This window comes from Pocillopora damicornis, chromosome 7, assembly GCF_964200805.1.
Source record: "Pocillopora damicornis chromosome 7, jaPocDami1.2, whole genome shotgun sequence".
Taxonomy (NCBI): domain Eukaryota; kingdom Metazoa; phylum Cnidaria; class Anthozoa; order Scleractinia; family Pocilloporidae; genus Pocillopora; species Pocillopora damicornis.
The window spans coordinates 2,763,833-2,781,566 of record NC_142676.1 but is presented as its reverse complement, the minus strand read 5'-3'; the positions used below and the strand labels follow the sequence as shown (position 1 = coordinate 2,781,566).

General features: G+C 38.9%; 2 protein-coding genes and 1 long non-coding RNA gene across 7 annotated transcripts; 1 reads left to right on the top strand and 2 right to left on the bottom strand.

Annotated features, from left to right (window-relative positions):
- Positions 1-2,468: 2,468 nt before the first annotated feature.
- LOC149042043 (uncharacterized) lies at positions 2,469-5,176 on the top strand. Its single transcript, XR_016188170.1, has 2 exons — positions 2,469-3,175; positions 3,666-5,176. It is a non-coding gene; the product is annotated as an uncharacterized LOC149042043 (long non-coding RNA).
- Positions 4,722-10,211, bottom strand: LOC149042042 (uncharacterized). 3 transcript variants are annotated; one of them, XM_089211408.1, is made up of 3 exons: positions 10,057-10,211; positions 6,549-7,171; positions 4,722-5,548 (listed from the first exon to the last, which is right to left on the bottom strand). In XM_089211408.1, the coding sequence occupies exons 2-3, from the start codon at positions 7,096-7,098 to the stop codon at positions 5,250-5,252; spliced, it is 849 nt and encodes a 282-aa protein (XP_089067534.1). In that variant the 5' UTR covers positions 7,099-7,171; positions 10,057-10,211; the 3' UTR covers positions 4,722-5,249. The 3 variants fall into 3 exon arrangements, with proteins under 3 accessions (XP_089067534.1, XP_089067532.1, XP_089067533.1); XM_089211406.1 differs by lacking the exon at positions 10,057-10,211 and adding an exon at positions 7,746-7,902; XM_089211407.1 differs by lacking the exon at positions 10,057-10,211 and adding an exon at positions 7,642-7,850.
- A 2,103-nt stretch (positions 10,212-12,314) lies between these two features.
- LOC149042041 (uncharacterized) lies at positions 12,315-17,677 on the bottom strand. 3 transcript variants are annotated; one of them, XM_089211405.1, is made up of 3 exons: positions 17,399-17,677; positions 13,905-14,527; positions 12,315-12,976 (listed from the first exon to the last, which is right to left on the bottom strand). In XM_089211405.1, exons 2-3 carry the CDS (start codon positions 14,452-14,454, stop codon positions 12,678-12,680), a joined length of 849 nt encoding a protein of 282 aa, XP_089067531.1. In that variant the 5' UTR covers positions 14,455-14,527; positions 17,399-17,677; the 3' UTR covers positions 12,315-12,677. The 3 variants fall into 3 exon arrangements, with proteins under 3 accessions (XP_089067531.1, XP_089067530.1, XP_089067529.1); XM_089211404.1 differs by lacking the exon at positions 17,399-17,677 and adding an exon at positions 14,998-15,490; XM_089211403.1 differs by lacking the exon at positions 17,399-17,677 and adding an exon at positions 15,102-15,262.
- Between the last annotated feature and the right edge of the window lie 57 nt (positions 17,678-17,734).

Below are 17,734 nucleotides of genomic sequence, written 5' to 3'. Positions count from 1 at the left end.
ACAGAAAACTTGCATCTGTGTCCTTTCAACCTTGGGAAACATTTCATAGTCCTTTTATCCGTAACAATGACCGTAAAGCCGTAAATAAACTGTAAGACTAGAAATCTAGTACGAGAACGTTCACTGAACGAATCAAGCTAGCGTGGTCAACCAGGACTAAGCGCTCGGTTACGCACAATTCAATAAGTTAGGTCTCTTTTTGGTAAATGAAAGACCCCTTATACATAAGGTCCCCAAGGCGTTCTCAAAGTAATGAAACAATGCCGGTTTTGAACGGTGGTGTTTTCAAGCGAATCCTTTGTGTGTAGGTATATGAGATTGCGATATTAGACAGACTATTCTTCGGTTACGGAATTTCAGCGATTTCTAAAATCCGTCAATCTTTTCTTCAATACTTGCACTTACCATTCATTCAAGTAATTCTTCATGAGTGAAAAGGAATTTTTAGATTGGAAGGTGTTCGCTTTTGAGGATATAATCTAGTGGCTGCTTTGAAAAACAAAAAATCGGCAAGATATGCTCGTTTTCTTCGAGAAAAAGGTAATCTTAGGTGCAGGTATACCCGCGTTATTGCTTCTTTAAATAGTGACAGTTTCCCGTTTCCCACCAAAGCTACACAGACATCGATCAATTAACTCTTGCTTTACCGAAGCTGTATCACATAAAAGCCATGCACAAAAGCCATACACACACGGTGATGATATTGTAGCACTAGTTGATTCCGCTGTCACTGAAAACTGGTCAAATTTCAAATTTCCTTTCCCTCAGGACTGAATTTTTGCAGAAGTTTTATTTGTGCGTTCAGATGTCAATGTGATACAAAATAAATTCGCTAAAAAAAACATCGTCCTTTTCGAATTGTCGCGCTTCATTAGGCTTCGATTTGATCAAGCTAAAACGAAACAATTTCTAACGGTTAGGAACCTTTTCCCTGATTTATATTTTATAGTGGTTACGTTGCAAATAGCGCCTTAATAGCTTTTTTCGCAGAAGACTTTGTCAACCAAAAGTTTTAAAGTAAGATGTCAGTTCAGCTGTCTCAGATTCTCAGCCATGCTTAATTTGTTTTCTGAGCTCAGCGGCTCGCAAACGCTTTGATCTCTATCAAACATTGAAGACTCTCGAAAGCTTTCCAAAACATTATTGATGATGCTTTTTAATTGAGGCTAAAACGACATTACGTGTGCCATTTAAATGGGTGATACTGCTGAATTTTGGCAATAACTTCGATAGCCACTCAGAGCGTGTCTAAAGGATAAGTGTGGTCGCAGAACTGCCTTCGTTATAATTGCTGCGGCCCCTTGCAAAGGCGAACAAACATCACACATAAACCAGGAACTTGTTTGTTCACAGAGTCGTTACACTCGTATATTTCCATCCAAATGCATACATAATCACATTAATCGGCTGAGGCGAGACAAGGCGAGATGAGATATCGAAAACTAGGAAAACAGAGAGGCAAAAACCTAGAAATACAACAGGCTGAGTGCCGCAACTATCAAAGCGGAAATCACAGGAAACAAATGATTATGAAATTAACAGCAAACTTACATCTGTGTCCTTTCAACCTTGGGAAACATCTCATAGTCCTTTTTATCCGTAACAATGACCGTAAAGCCGTAAATAAACTGTAAGACTAGAAATCTACTACGAGAACGTTCACTGAACGAATCAAGCATGCAAGCGTGGTCAACCAGGACTAAGCGCTCGGTTACGCACAATTCAATAAGTTAGGTCTCGAGCGAATCCTTTGTGTGTAGGTATGTGAGATTGCGATATTAGAAAGACTCAGTACAGCTCAGCGCTGGTTTAAATGGGGGCCTACATGGGAAAACAGGGACAAGGCCAGACCACAACACCGGGAATTCTATTTCCTACTCTATGCGAGGAGTGTGTGGGTTCTTTAATGTCCCTTGCTAACTAGTACAGAGAAGGACAGGAGACGGAGCCTACGGGTTATCGTCCTTATCTGAGAAGACTTGAATGTCCAACCCCACTCGCGGTCAATGAGGTATGACCTGCACTTGTTTGCATTTAGATTTTCTGTTTGCATCTATATTGTGTGTTGTTTTCAGTACTTTTTGGAAGAATTCTCTCGTTTAAAACTAGGTTTTTGTCCACTTGACCTATATACAATAGTGCGTTTTGAGTGATATTCCTTTTCATCTCTAAAAAGCTGCTTGTTGTCAATTATTTACCTATGCAAATTTTATTTAGTGTAATTTAGATCTACTATATATTTCATGATTTCGTTCTACTACCTTACGTTTTGAATACATTGAGGTATTCTTATATCGATATATTCCGAGTGACCATTTGTGAATAAAAACAAGCTTTTCCTAGCTATTTTATCACATCTGTTACTGTAACACTGAATAGGAACCTAAATTGGGAGGGACCAGGGGTGGGGGTGAGGAGTGGTACTCCTCTGAGGGGTACTCCTCTCTTCAGACTGGGTGAAGGTACCCCACCCATTGCCACAATAGCTTTGAAGTCCTCCATTTAGCATTTGTAGATTTTTATTTAACTGCAGAGGGGAGAAGAACTTTGAATAAAACCCAAGTAGTCATTCTAGTGTGATCACTTCCCACACAACACGTTATTGCAATTTTAAATGCCATTTTGTTGTGTACTGTCAAATTCAAGGAAGCATGACATTGGCCACTTGTTTGAGATGTTTGGATGCAAGCCAGGAAAACTGGGCCTAATGCTTCAATCAAATGATGTTGATAATGGATGTTTTTCGTGATAACTTTAGACTCTTGTTTCCATTACTTCTGGGCAGTATGGTAAACTTCCTGTAATAAGAACCATAGTGAACAAACCTACCAGCATAATACCCAGTGGACCTCAGCTGGAAAAAACTGACCCAGATTTTCTGATCAGCATACAAACTTATCAATTGTTAGCCATTAGGCTTTGCAAGCATGAAGTTCCTTTCACCTTGCTTCCCTTTTGTCATAGAAGATAATGGTGGAGTTCAGGTGCTGTTGTTGATTTTAATCACTGTACACACAATGAGTTGATGAATCAATCTCTTTTTCACTCTCATAGACTCTAAAAAATTTTCAAAAATCTAGTATTGTGAGCAGTAGTGTACTTTTGTGTGAGGCTTAATCTCTGTTTGGCATTTTTCGAGGAACCTGCTGTACAAGGAATGACTCTGCCATATTGGGTAAGTCACTTGAGATTAAATCATGAGTTATTTATGAGTAGCTGAATATAAATTGGGCAAAATTACACTTAAGATAATGTTGCTGATTGGAGATACTCACATTCTTGAGGTAGGGATACAGATCTTAAGCCTTTGGCACAATTGCTGTATAACCCATTCACATAGGTACTTGTTTACTGTCCTTCAAGAAGGGTACTTTGGTATAGCCTTAAGCCTTTGGAGACTGATCAACCATCAGTTTCCCACTCCCACATTTGTATTAGTCAATGGTTAGATACTCAACTAAATGGCTGAACAAACAATGATAACTGGTTTATACTATCTTAGTAACGGGTTTCTTGAAGGTATCTCCTTCCCCATGCATGAATGTCACAGGGCTACTCCAACCTTTCTGACATGGACTTATGCTCATGATTGATTTCATTGGGTTGAATGTAACACCTGAATCTTTCAGCTTCTACATTAAGAAGGCCTCTTCCTCTTTTCTCAGTTATCTTGTACAGTTCAATGCCATCTCGGTCGATAAAGGAAGCTTCGTCTTTTGATGGTTTCACCTCAAACTTCCCGGAGAACATGGCAGCTAACATGGGGTCTGGATCCTTAGTCAACGTTTGAAGACTTGTCGTGAAACGGCGGCCGCCAACATTAAGGTTTATGGTTCTTCGACATGGCGTCGATTGCTTCTTGCACAAGCGACTAAATACAGGAATGGCTCCGACCTGTGATTGGATGATAAAAATAGTAAAAGTTAATAAGTTATGTCTTAACTCCTTGCTCGTGAGTATTGTTAACCGCGTGTCTCAAAGCGGAACACTGATGAAATATCAATGCGAGTGAAAACACCGATGTGTCAAACAAAAAATGGTTACTTACGTAGCGAAGGAAAGGCAGCCTTTCTTGTTCAGCGAGGTCGTTCAGCGATATTCCGGCGATGAAAAAGTCATCTGCTGACTAAACTCATTTAGTCAGTTCAGGCAGACGACCAGAGACTGGAGCCATTCCAGTATTTCACCGCTGACAGGAATAGCTCCGGCTCAAACGTTTATTAATTTTTTTTTCAATCTTTTTTAAAATAATTTTTCAAACAATTTTTTTAAAAACTTTTGAAAAAATTTAAACTAAACTAGTGAGCAGCGCTGTGCGAAAAGTAGTTGTAAAACTTTTTTATTCTCTGACGCGTTTCGTCTAACTGTCGTAAACTTCTTCAGGGAGTTTTACAAGTCAACACTAAACGCCTATATTTATAAGCCATTGTTAGCAGCCATTGCGGGGGCCAATGACCATAAGGGCTTGGCTGGACCAACGAGGTACTTCGACATGATTCAGTGGGAGAGCCACTGGAACTGGTTTGCCTGGTAAGACGATTTTTTGGTTTGGTTTGTTTTTTTCCTTTTTTAGGTCTTGTGGAGTTGTTAGAAATTACCAAGCAAAATTAATCCGCGACTTTCCGTACGGGCCTGATTTTTTTTCTCCAGGTCTTATTTCAACTACTCGTTCGTAGTGTTCATAGCTGCGAGGATCGCTTATATCCGTTTCCTCACCGCAGTGCACATATATGATTTTCATATATTTCCAGTCATCAACGCATAATATTTATGTACATGTAAAAGAATGTGAACTAATGTTATCTTGGTACATGTAAAAAGTTTTCTCGGTTGAATAACTGGAATAACAATGCAAACATAAGATAGCGATAGTTTCTGATATCCGGCTATCGATAGACTTTGGATTTTATTCATCGTGAGAGACTCATAATTTTATTTGTCTCGGGCTCGCTTGTTGGCAAGGTCTATAGCTAATTTGAAGTTACATAAGGCGAAGGTTTCAGATTTTTAGATTAATTACATTTTTTACACATTTGTAAAAAAATGGCAGCACTTTTTCAAACACGTGCTGGCTCCCAAAGTTTTTAATCGTTATACACGTAGCCGTTTAAGGCATATTTTTTCATGAGCGATTTAATAAAAAGAACCGAGGATTCTCTGCCTTTAAGTGACCAGACAACTAGAGCTAAAAGCCATTAGACTGAGAAGATGTCTATATACGCCATGTTCGATCCTAAAGTTTGAAAGTTTCAAGTTCCAAAAACTTCGTAGTCCGTGACAGAAAAATATTTGCTTCCCGTTAAAGACAAGTCAGTGTCAGAAAGAAAATTGACTGAGCGAGAGAGGTTACTGTAATTAGAATTGGTCTCGTTCGCATTTCTTGATATGTGAAGGTTGTACCAGCCACCGAATGTTGGTCCACAGTTGTTGTTGCAGAAAATGGCGTTTTCTCTGCTCTTGATTTCAGCAATTTTGATTGGTCCCAAACCGTGTGGATTTACCAAGCTGAACAGAAATGACTCACGACAAGGCACCCAGCGACATTGACCTATAGGAAAGGAATGAAAATAGTTTGACATTTTTAAGGGCATACCAAGATATGGTCTTACATGAGGTAGTATCTCCCCATTTTTTTTTTTTAACCCTTTGACCCCTAAGAGAGACTAGCATCTAATTTCTCCCAACAGTATCAACCCTGAATCAAACATTATGGTCATGAGAATAAAGGAAATGATCACCAACTAAATAAGCTCTTGATTGTTTGACAAATTCTCCCTGTCAGCACCTTAGGAAATGTTCAGAGAACAGTATGGAGAATATACATACTGATGTTAGAGTGTAAAGGTTATGCATAAGTAAAATTCTTGTAAATAAAACACCCAAGCTTGCCCTCAAATTCTGCACTTGTTGTCGGACAAGACCTTCCTTGAAAATTCTGAAAACACTTCTGACTAAAAGCTCACACTAATCTACAAGATTAGTTTTTACTCTCCCTCTTTGGTTTTTTTAATCCGAAAGCCGAAGAAAAAATATTAAAACTGATCAACTGCATGATTTCATTTTTGATGCTTTTACTCTTCGAAACTCCGTTTGATTATTGAATGACAAAATAATTTCCACTGTTAGAGGTTTTCACACGTTTCTCAATGCTTGAAGTAAGCTGCCTGCATGTGCATGTTTGAGGGTCTCAGTAGGGTGATAGCTTTTACCGTTAACGGTTTACATTTTGGACAATTTACAGCTAACAATTAACCTATTTCCATTGTGTTCACAAGAAAAAAAATTTATGTTTAACTTTTTTTTACAACTAATGGATAAAATTTGTCAATTTTACACCAAACGGCTAAATTTGTTGGCAGTTTTACGGCTAACGGTTCAAAATTCCCGTTGAAAACATCATGTTTAATCTAAAAGTATTATTTATTCTTCCGAACTGATATCTAGCTTGTTTTCTGGTTTATGGTTACGATTTCGTTGGCTTTGTTTCTCGAAACTAAGCTGAAGTGAAGTTGTCCCTTGCTTATACAAAACCTTCTCTGTGAACTTACTTGTCCACGAAATCTCTGTAAAGCCTCCAAATATGTTATCTCCACTCTTAACAATGGTAACCGTAGGTCCTTTGTTATCACATTTTGAATGAAAGGCTTGAGCTGTGAAGCCATCTCGCGAAGCTCGGAATAGGAGATGCCATTCAGCTCCTTGATCAGGAAGCCAGCGTTTCAGTAATTTACGATGATCTTCTCCTCTCACAATTTCCGACTCTTGGAATGATACTTTGGATTTCAGTTCATCCATTAAGCCCTGAATTTGATAAAAGTTTGCTTCTGCCTCAAGCTCTCCGAGATTGACTGCATTCGCCGGCAAAGTCAGTTTTCCAATGCGAAGATAATTGAGTATAACCTGGAAGTGAGTTCCATCTCGGTCGATAAAGAACGCGCCGTCCTCAGAGGGTCTCATTTCAAATTTTCCAGAGAACATGGCTGCCAACATTGAGTTTGGATCTTTTTTAAGCGTTTGGAGGCTTGTTGTGAAGTGTTGGCCACCGACGTTGAGCTTTACGGTAGGGAAAAAAGGAGGAAGCTGTTTCTGGTTTGCCATAATGTTGGGTTTACTCAGCAGGTGTAGTCTACGTTCGTCGTCAGAGAACTGAGTACTTCCAGTGGTTTCGCACCTTAAAGATGAAAATGATCCTATTTATCTAAAATTCATAAGAGTCGTTGTTCTTTTAACTCGCTTCAGGTCTCATTTTCACGCCGCAATTCATATCGCTATTAAGAATCGATGAGTTACGTTAACTCCCAAGCTTGTTTATAATATAAGACTTGGATGTCGATAGTTTTCAAAATCTAGTCTTGTTTAGCATATTTCCGTTTTTTAAGCTCCAACAGCTCTATCTCGATCGACAAACACGAAAAACATAGAAAGAAAGCTTTATAAACGAATTGCGATTTAAAGACCCCAATTTATCATTCTACCGCAAAAATTTTGGCGGCTACTGAGAGTGCATATATTCTCGAAGTGGACAGAGAGTACCTGATCAACCCAACAGTATTAGTACCGTGAGTACAAAAAAAATTCTTGACACTCTAGAATATGGGCTCGAAACATTATCAAATTAAAAGGACAATCCATTAATCTTACTGTTTGTCTTTCATTTGTCAACAGGAAACTTCCCTTTTCAATTTCGCCGTGAAGTTAAAACTGTATTCACTATGGTTGCAAGTAGTTCTTGTGAGAAAACTTACGGGTGTCTGGCTCTTTGCGTCATGATCAAACAAGGTCATCAAGGTTGTTTATACAAACCGGCAATTTGAAAGCAAGTACGTGACTGTTCGGTTGGCTGAAATCTCATAACAATGACTGGCAATAAATTTAGACTGCATCTGCTCGTAGGTTATTATTTGAATTTGTAGTTTGATAGGCTGCTGGCATTAGTTTTTTCCCTTTGGCGCACACGTGTCTGAACAAATCGGTACGTGATTTCCGCCGGATACATTTCAATCTGTTCTTACAGACAGAGTTTCCATCTGAAATGTTTAAATCTGCTCTAAACAGATTGCGCAAAGTTTTTGAGTAACTTAGCCATAGACATTAAACGTGGCCTTTGTCAACCAAAAGTTTTCCCTCGAGAAAAAAATTTTTCTTCGGGTTGAAAATGTTATAAAACAATTGGCTCATACGTCAGCTGTGCGTACATCGAGATATGAAGCACTTGGGAAGTTTGGAGAGCACGAAAGATGCGTAAGAGTTGCTCGAGGCGTAGCCGAGAGCAACTCTTACGCATCTTTCGTGCTCTCCAAAGTTCCCAAGTGCTTCATATCTCGATGAACGCACGCTGACATATGAACCAATTGTTATGTGTGATATTACTGAATTTTGGCAATAACTTTGGTAGCCACTCAGCGTGTCTGGAGGATAAGTGTGGTCGCAGAACTGCCTTCGCTGTGATTGCTGCGGCCCTTTGCAAAGGCGAACAAAGATTACACATAAAACAGCAACTTGTTTATTCAGAGAGTCGTAACACTCGTATATTTCCATCCAAATGCATTCGCATAATCACATTAATCTATTGAGGCGAGACGAGGCGAGATGAGGTAACGAAAACTAGGAAAACAGAAAGGCAAAACCTAGAATTACAATATGCCGAGTGCTGTAACTATCAAAGCAGAAATCACAGGAAACAAATGATTATGAAATCAACAGAAAACTTGCTTCTGTGTCCTTTCAACCTTGGGAAACATCTTCTAATCCTTTTATCCGTAACAATGACCATAAAGCCGTAAAAACCGTAAAACCGTAAATAAACTGTAAGACTAGAAATCTACCACGAAAACGTTCACTGAACGAATCGAGCTAGCGTGGTCCACCAGACCTAGCACTCGGTTACGCATAATTCAGTAGGTTAGGTTTCAGTTGTTTTGGTAAATGAAAGACCCCTTGTAGATAAGGTCCCCGAGGCTTTTCTAAAGTAAGGAAACAATGCCGGCTTTGAACGGTGGTGTTTTCAAGCGAATCCTTTGTCTGTATGTATATGAGTTTGCGATATTTAGACAGACTCGGTACAGCTCAGCGCTGCTTTAAATGGGGGCCTGCATGGGTAAAGAGGGACAAGGCAAGACCGCAACACCGGGAACTCTATATCCTACTCTATGCGAGGAGTGTGTGGGTTCTTTAACGTCCCTTGCTAACCAGTACAGAGAAGAGACAGGAGACGGAGCTTACGGGTTACGTCGTTATCTGAGAAGACTAGAATGTACAACCCCATTTGCCGATGTCAAAGCAAAGGCAGCACATTCTCCTCGGTTATTTTAAGACCCTAAGTATTGGTCCGGTTTGAGGCTTGAACCTCTGACTTCCTCCCGCAGGCTACTCCGGTGTTCCCGGGCCACAGCATGAGCTACATGAGCTAAACAAGCCCGGTTTATTCTTGACGCGGGAATTAGTAGCGGAATCACCGGAAGAAATCACGATTTCGAAATCTCAGTTTTCGCTTCGTGTTTCCAAGCTCAATTTTTTCATGTTAAAAAGGTGCCTTTTAAGAGCCCTCGCGGTCAATGAGTTATAACCTGCACTTGTTAGCATTTAGATTTTCTGTTTGCATCTATATTGTGTGTTGTTTTCAGTACTTTTTTTCAATTCTAATCGTTCATCAGTCAGTGTTAAGATGTAGAGAAACGAAAACAGAAAAACAAACAAACAAACAAACAAACAGACAAACAAACAAAACAGCTACTGAAATTAGTTCCATAGAAATCATAGAAGAATTTAACGTCGAGAATGCGTTCGGGTTCAAGTTGTTTAAATTGTTTTAAGACGTTTAAAGAATCTAAAATTCAGTTCAGCTTTTTCAATTCAGCGGTGAGGTTCGACCTCTTCTCCATCATAGTCGTAATTAAAGCAAAAAAATAAAAAAACCGCGTCGAAATCTTGTGCGTTTATGTAAAAGGTAAAAAAAACAAGATCCACTTTTAAAATCATGTAAAAAACTCTACAACCTGACTGGGCGAGACGAAATCAGCATATACACAAGCGTGTTTGCTTAAGCGTTATACCTACCAGCCTTCCAGATTCTGCGTTCCTTCGGTTGTGTGGTTAAGGAATTCAGTGGAAGATGTTGGCTAAATATTGGTCGTTTTCTGATGCCAAACTGAAAGAAGTCATCACTCATTCCTACTATATAGACATTACCGACACAATTTAAGAGGCAAAGTGAATGTATGAATACTTGACGACTGACACTTTCACTTCTAAATCAAGTTGCAACACTTTTGAATATTTTACTCTCGTTACAATTCACTGCTCTGAAAGGCTATCAATCCACCTTTTTAGTCACTATAGCTTTTCTTTCATGTTCAGTACAGGATCTTTTGTTCGTTTGTTAGGTTGTATTATCTCAATATTTACACCAAAAATTAAGCCGTCTACTCAATACTGTTTTCAGCTTTATGAAACTTTCTTTGAGATCTGTCATAATAGCAAAGCCATAGAGGCGTCATCTAAAGAACTCTAATCAGAGCCCTTTCTCTTTAATTTGGAGTTCGTAGAGAGCTTCTATCGTACTTCGATGCAATACCCTCTAAATCTAATGAACTGAAGTTTTCCTATGTGCAATTTTACCATAGTTCTATGAAGCACCAACTGATTTGTTGATGACTGAGAATATTTGAATGCGATATATTGGAACTGCGGATTAATCGCGAGCTTCAACTCCCTTCAAGCATGAATATCTTTTTTCAGGCTTCATTTTTATTACTTTTTGAGGGGTATTTACTTTTTAAGAGGTATTCAGCTATTTTCCTTACTTTTCAAGAGGTACTCATGATCACTCTCATGTTCATGATTTGTTGATCTCCTTTCGAGGTCTAAAAACTGTTCAGTTAAGAAATCAAAAATGTAATTACATTTTTTCACTTGCTTGGAACTAAGCTAAACCCCTTTAAAATTTAAACCAAGATTTGAATCCCGAACATTCGTCACTTCACGGTCAGAAAGCGTTAGCCTTTCGTCCTTCGCTCTGACGAAGGGCTAACGTTCGAAACATCAACTTTGAAACTCTTTACAATATCCAATTTACGTTATCAACTCAGTTGATAATACTAAATTACCGCTTTTATACTCTCCCATCGACGCAGCACCACAGTTTCTTTAGAAACTTACCTCCCCTACTGAGAGAAGCTGTCATTGTTTTGAAGCTCAATATATATATTTTTGAATGGTCTCTTCGTCCTTGAAGTACTTTGGGAAAAATGTATAAAAAACTGTTTGGAGGAAACGCATACCTGGTGGTAGGGTGGAAAGGCTTAAGTTTTTAAATCCCGTGGCTCTTACTCGGGTCTTACTCCGCTTGTGCTCTGGGCGATGTTGAGTGAGAATACGAAGCAGAAAAAGAAGTGTTTATACTGATTAACCATTGTCATACTCGTTAAGTAAAACAGCAAAAAAAAAAAAAAAAAAATCATTAAAACCTGACAGAAGAAAATTAATGTTTCCGTAATCTTCTCTTTTACCTTATTATTCCCTATTCACATTAACAACACACGTTTAGTTAAATTTTGCTTAACTTTGTCAACATCAGAAACAGAGAACTGAAAAACGTAATTTTAAAACTTGAGAGTTGAATATGAAAGCGATCTTCGCAGTAATGAAGCCTACTTGAACAGTAGTGAAGCTAAGGCCTGACAAAAATTCAGTACAGGATTTAAACCCATGACCTCTGCGATACTGGTAGAGTGCTCTACCAACTGGGAGCTGGTCATTATGTTGGTTCCAAATAAACCCGTGAAGTGATGAATAAATAACTGTGAGAAGGATTCAGGAAGTCACTAACTTATGATATCGATATCAACGTGCTTAATGCGAAGTCGAAAAATATCGGTTTAAGCAACTTCTATGAAAAGAAAAATAATAAAAAAATGAAACCATGTTTAACAAAACAGCTTTGAGACATGTTTAGACTTAGGTGTGACTCAGTTCGTGTTTGTCACGCAACCTTGCAAAACGGGAGGATAAAAGTTGTTAGAAAATACCAAGCAAAATTAATCCGCGACTTTCCGTACGGGCCTGAATTTTTTTTCCAGGTCTTATTTCAACTACTCGTTCGTAGTGTTCATAGCTGCGAGGATCGCTTATATCCGTTTCCTCACCGCAGTACACATATATGATTTTCATATATTTCCAGTCATCGACGCATAATATCTATGTACATGTAAAAGAATGTGAACCAATGTTATCTTGGTACATGTAAAAAGTTTTCTCGGTTAAATAACTGGAATAACAATGCAAACATAAGATAGCGATAGTTTCTGATATCCGGCTATCGATAGACTTTGGATTTTATTCATCGTGAGAGACTCATAATTTTATTTGTCTCGGGCTCGCTTGTTGGCAAGGTCTATAGCTAACTTGAAGTTACATAAGGCGAAGGTTTCAGATTTTTAGATTAATTACATTTTTTACACATGTGTAAAAAAATGGCAGCACTTTTTCAAACACGTGCTTGCTCCCAAAGTTTTTAATCGTTATGTATGTAGCCGTTTAAGGCATATTTTTTTCATGAACGATTTAATAAAAAGAACCGAGGATTCTCTGCCTTTAAGTGACCAGACAACTAGAGCTAAAAGCCATTAGACTGAGAAGATGTCTATATACGCCATGTTCGATCCTAAAGTTTGAAAGTTTCAAGTTCCAAAAACCTCGTACTCCGTGACACAAAAATATTTGCTTCCTGTTAAAGGCAAGTCAGTGTCAGAAAGAAAATTGACTGAGCGAGAGAGGTTACTGTAATTAGAATTGGTCTCGTTCGCATTTCTTGATATGTGAAGGTTGTACCAGCCACCGAATGTTGGTCCACAGTTGTTGTTGCAGAAAATGGCGTTTTCTCTGCTCTTGATTTCAGCAATTTTGATTGGACCCAAACCGTGTGGATTTACCAAGCTGAACAGAAATGACTCACGACAAGGCACCCAGCGACATTGACCTATAGGAAAGGAATGAAAATAGTTTGACATTTTTAAGGGCATACCAAGATATGGTCTTACATGAGGTAGTATATCCCTATTTTTAACCCTTTGACCCCTAAGAGAGACCAGCATCTAATTTCTCCCAACAATATCACCCTTGATTCAAACATTATGGTCATGAGAATAAAGGAAATGATCACCAACTAAATAAGCTCTTGATTGTTTGACAAATTCTCCCTGTCAGTACCTTAGCAAATGTTCAGAGAACAGTATGGAGAATATGCATACTGATGTTAGAGTGTAAAGGTTATGCATAAGTGAAATTCTTGTTAATAAAACACCCAGGCTCGCCCTCAAATTCTGCTCTTGTTGTCAGACAAGACCTTTCTTAAAAATTCTGAAAACATATCTGACTAAAAGCTCACGCTGATTTACAAGATCAGTTTTTACTCATTCTCCTTCGTTTTTTAATCCGAAAGCCAAAGAAAAAATATTTAAACTGATCAACTGCGTGATTTCATTTTTGATGCTTTACACTTCAAAACTCCGTTTGATTATTGAATAACAAAAAAATTTCCACTGTTAGAGGTTTTCACACGTTTCTCAACGCTTGAAGTAAGCTGCCTGCATGTGCATGTTTGAGGGTCTCAGTGGGGTGATGGCTTTTACCGTCAACGGTTTACATTTTGGACAATTTACAGCTAACAATTAACCTATTTCCATTGTGTTCACCGGAAAAAAAATTTTTGTTTAACTTTTTTTTTATACAACTAACGGATACAATTTGTCAATTTTACACCAAACGGCTAAATTTTTTGGCAGTTTTACGGCTAACGGTTCAAAATTCCCGTTGAAAACATCATGTTCCGTTGGCTTTGGTTTATCGACACTAAGCTGAAGATGAAGTTGTCCCTTACTTATACAAAACCTTCTCTGTGAACTTACTTGTCCACGAAATCTCCGTAAAGCCTCCAAATATGTTATCTCCACTCTTAACAATGGTAACCGTAGGTCCTTTGTTATCACATTTTGAATGAAAGGCTTGAGCTGTGAAGCCATCTCGCGAAGCTCGGAATAGGAGATGCCATTCAGCTCCTTGATCAGGAAGCCAGCGTTTCAGTAATTTACGATGATCTTCTCCTCTCACAATTTCCGACTCTTGGAATGATGCTTTGGATTTCAGTTCATCCATTAAGCCCTGAATTTGATAAAAGTTTGCTTCTGCCTCAAGCTCTCCGAGATTGGCTGCATTCGCCGGCAAAGTCAGTTTTCCAATGCGAAGATAATTGAGTATAACCTGGAAGTGAGTTCCATCTCGGTCGATAAAGAACGCGCCGTCCTCAGAGGGTCTCATTTCAAATTTTCCAGAGAACATGGCTGCCAACATTGAGTTTGGATCTTTTTTAAGCGTTCGGAGGCTTGTTGTGAAGTGTTGGCCACCGACGTTGAGCTTAACGGTAGGGAAAAAAGGAGGAAGCTGTTTCTGGTTTGCCATAATTTTGGGTTTACTCAGCAGGTGTAGTCTACGTTCGTCGTCAGAGAACTGAGTACTTCCAGTGGTTTCGCACCTTAAAGATGAAAATGATCCTATTTATATAAAATTCATAAGAGCCGTTGTTCTTTTATCTCGCATCAGGTCTCATTTTCACGCCGCAATTCGTATCGCTATTAAGAATCGATGAGTTACGTTAACTCCCAAGCTTGTTTATAATATAAGACTTGGATGTCGATAGTTTTCAAAATCTAGTCTTGTTTAGCATATTTCCGTTTTTTAAGCTCCAATAGCTCTATCTCGATCGACAAACACGAAAAACATAGAAAGAAAGCTTTATAAACGAATTGCGATTTAAAGACCCCAATTTATCATTCTACCGCAAAAATTTTGGCGGCTACTGAGAGTGCATATATTCTCGAAGTGGACAGAGAGTACCTGATTAACCCAACAGTATTGGTACCATGAGTACAAAAAAAATTCTTGACACTCTAGAATATGGGCTCGAAACATTATCAAATTAAAAGGACAATCCATTAATCTTACTGTTTGTCTTTCATTTGTCAACAGGAAACTTCCCTTTTCAATTTCGCCGTGAAGTTAAAACTGTATTCAGTATGGTTGCAAGTATTTCTTGTGAGAAAACTTACGGGTGTCTGGCTCTTTGCGTCATGATCAAACAAGGTCATCAAGGTTGTTTATACAAACCGGCAATTTGAAAGCAAGTACGTGACTGTTCGGTTGGCCGAAATCTCATAACAATGACTGGCTATCATCAATTTAGACTGTATCTGCTCGTAGGTTATTATTTTAATTTGTAGTTTGATAGGCTGCTGGCATTAGTTTTTTCCCTTTGGCGCACACGTGTCTGAACAAATCGGTACGTGATTTCCGCCGGATACATTTCAATCTGTTCTTACAGACAGAGTCTCCATCTGAAATGTTTAAATCTGCTCTAAACAGATTGCGCAAAGTTTTTGAGTAACTTAGCCATAGACATTAAACGTGGCCTTTGTCAACCAAAAGTTTTTCCTCGAGAAAAAATTTTCCTTCGGGTTGAAAATGTTATAAAACAATTGGCTCATACGTCAGCTGTGCGTACATCGAGATATGAAGCACTTGGGAAGTTTGGAGAGCACTCAAGAAGCTAGAGTTGCTCTCGGCTACGCCTCGAGCAACTCTTACGCATCTTTCGTGCTCTCCAAAGTTCCCAAGTGCTTCATATCTCGATGAACGCACGCTGACATATGAACCAATTGTTATGTGTGATATTACTGAATTTTGGCAATAACTTTGGTAGCCACTCAGCGTGTCTGGAGGATAAGTGTGGTCGCAGAACTGCCTTCGCTATGATTGTTGCGGCCCTTTGCAAAGGCGAACAAAGATAACAGATAAAACATCAACTTGTTTATTCAGAGAGTCGTAACACTCGTATATTTCCATCCAAATGCATACGCATAATCACATTAATCTATTGAGGCGAGACGAGGCGAGATGAGATAACGAAAACTAGGAAAACAGAAAGGCAAAACCTAGAATTACAATAGGCCGAGTGCTGTAACTATCAAAGCAGAAATCACAGGAAACAAATGATTATGAAATCAACAGAAAACTTGCATCTGTGTCCTTTCAACCTTGGGAAACATCTTCTAGTCCTTTTATCCGTAACAATAACCATAAAGCCGTAAAAACCGTAAAACCGTAAATAAACTGTAAGACTAGAAATCTACCACGAAAACGTTCACTGAACGAATCGAGCTAGCGTGGTCCACCAGACCTAGCACTCGGTTACGCATAATTCAATAGGTTAGGTTTCAGTTGTTTTGGTAATTGAAAGACCCCTTATAGATAAGGTCCCCGAGGCTTTTTTAAAGTAAGGAAACAATGCCGGCTTTGAACGGTGGTGTTTTCAAGCGAATCCTTTGTCTATATGTATATGAGTTTGCGATATTTAGACAGACTCGGTACAGCTCAGCGCTGCTTTAAATGGGGGCCTGCATGAGTAAACAGGGACAAGGCAAGACCACAACACCGGGAACTCTATATCCTACTCTATGCGAGGAAGGTGTGGGTTCTTTAACGTCCCTTGCTAACCAGTACAGAGAAGAGACAGGAGACGGAGCCTACGGGTTACGTCCTTATCTGAGAAGACTAGAATATCCAACCCCATTTGCCGATGTCAAAGCAAAGGCAGCACATTCTCCTCGGTTATTTTAAGACCCTAAGTGTTGGTCCGGTTTGAGGCTTGAACCTCTGACTTCCTCCCGCAGGTTACTCCGGCGTTCCCCGGCCACAGCATGAGCTACATGAGCTAAACAAGCGCGGTTTATTCTTGACGCGGGAATTAGTAGCGGAATCACCGGAAGAAATCACGATTTCGAAATCTCAGTTTTCGCTTCGTGTTTCCAAACTAAATTTTTTCTTGTTAAAAAGGTGCCTTCTGAGAGCCCTCGCGGTCAATGAGTTATAACCTGCACTTGTTAGCATTTAGATTTTCTGTTTGCATCTATATTGTGTGTTGTTTTCAGTACTTTTTTTTCAATTCTAACCGTTCATCTGCCAGTGTTAAGATGTAGAGAAACGAAAAACAGAAAAACAAACAAACAAACAAACAAACAAAACAGCTACTGAAATTAGTTCCATAGAAATCATAGAAGAATTTAACGTCGAGAATGCGTTCTGGTTCAAGTTGTTTAATTTGTTTTTAAGACGTTTAAAGAATCTAAGATTCAGTTCAGCTTTTTCAATTCAGCGGTGAGGTTCGACCTCTTCTCCATCATAGTTGTAATTAAAAAAAATAGAAAAACGCGTTGAAATCTTGTGCGTTTGTGTAAAAGGTAAAAAAGCAAGATCCAACTTTTAAAACCATGTAGAAAACTCTACTACCTGACTGGGGGAGACGAAATCAGCATATACACAAGCGTGTTTGCTTAAGCGTTATACCTACCAGCCTTCCAGATTCTGCGTTCCTTCGGTTGTGTGGTTAATGAATTCAGTGGAAGATGTTGGCTAAATATTGGTCGTTCTCTGATGCCAAACCGAAGGAAGTCATCACTCATTCCTACTATATAGACATTACCGACACAATTTAAGTGGCAAAGTGAATGTATGAATACTTGACGACTGACAATTTCACTTCTAAATCAAGTTGCGATACTTAGGAATATTTTACTCTCGTTACAATTCGCTGCTCTGAAAGGCTATCAATCCACGTTTTTAGTCACTATAGCTTTTCTTTCATGTTCAGTACAGGATCTTTTGTTCGTTTGTTAGGCACTAGTAT

What these genes read in the sequence shown, in the direction of transcription:
- LOC149042042 (XM_089211406.1), bottom strand. Translation starts at nt 7,768, where the DNA reads ATGACGCAAAGAGCCAGACACCC. An exon ending in ACGCAAAGAGCCAGACACCC is followed by an intron (nt 7,172 to 7,745) that starts GTAAGTTTTCTC and finishes TTCATCTTTAAG; the next exon opens with GTGCGAAACCACTGGAAGTA. An exon ending in TACAGAGATTTCGTGGACAA is followed by an intron (nt 5,549 to 6,548) that starts GTAAGTTCACAG and finishes CCTTTCCTATAG; the next exon opens with GTCAATGTCGCTGGGTGCCT.
- LOC149042041 (XM_089211403.1), bottom strand. Translation starts at nt 15,124, where the DNA reads ATGACGCAAAGAGCCAGACACCC. An exon ending in ACGCAAAGAGCCAGACACCC is followed by an intron (nt 14,528 to 15,101) that starts GTAAGTTTTCTC and finishes TTCATCTTTAAG; the next exon opens with GTGCGAAACCACTGGAAGTA. An exon ending in TACGGAGATTTCGTGGACAA is followed by an intron (nt 12,977 to 13,904) that starts GTAAGTTCACAG and finishes CCTTTCCTATAG; the next exon opens with GTCAATGTCGCTGGGTGCCT.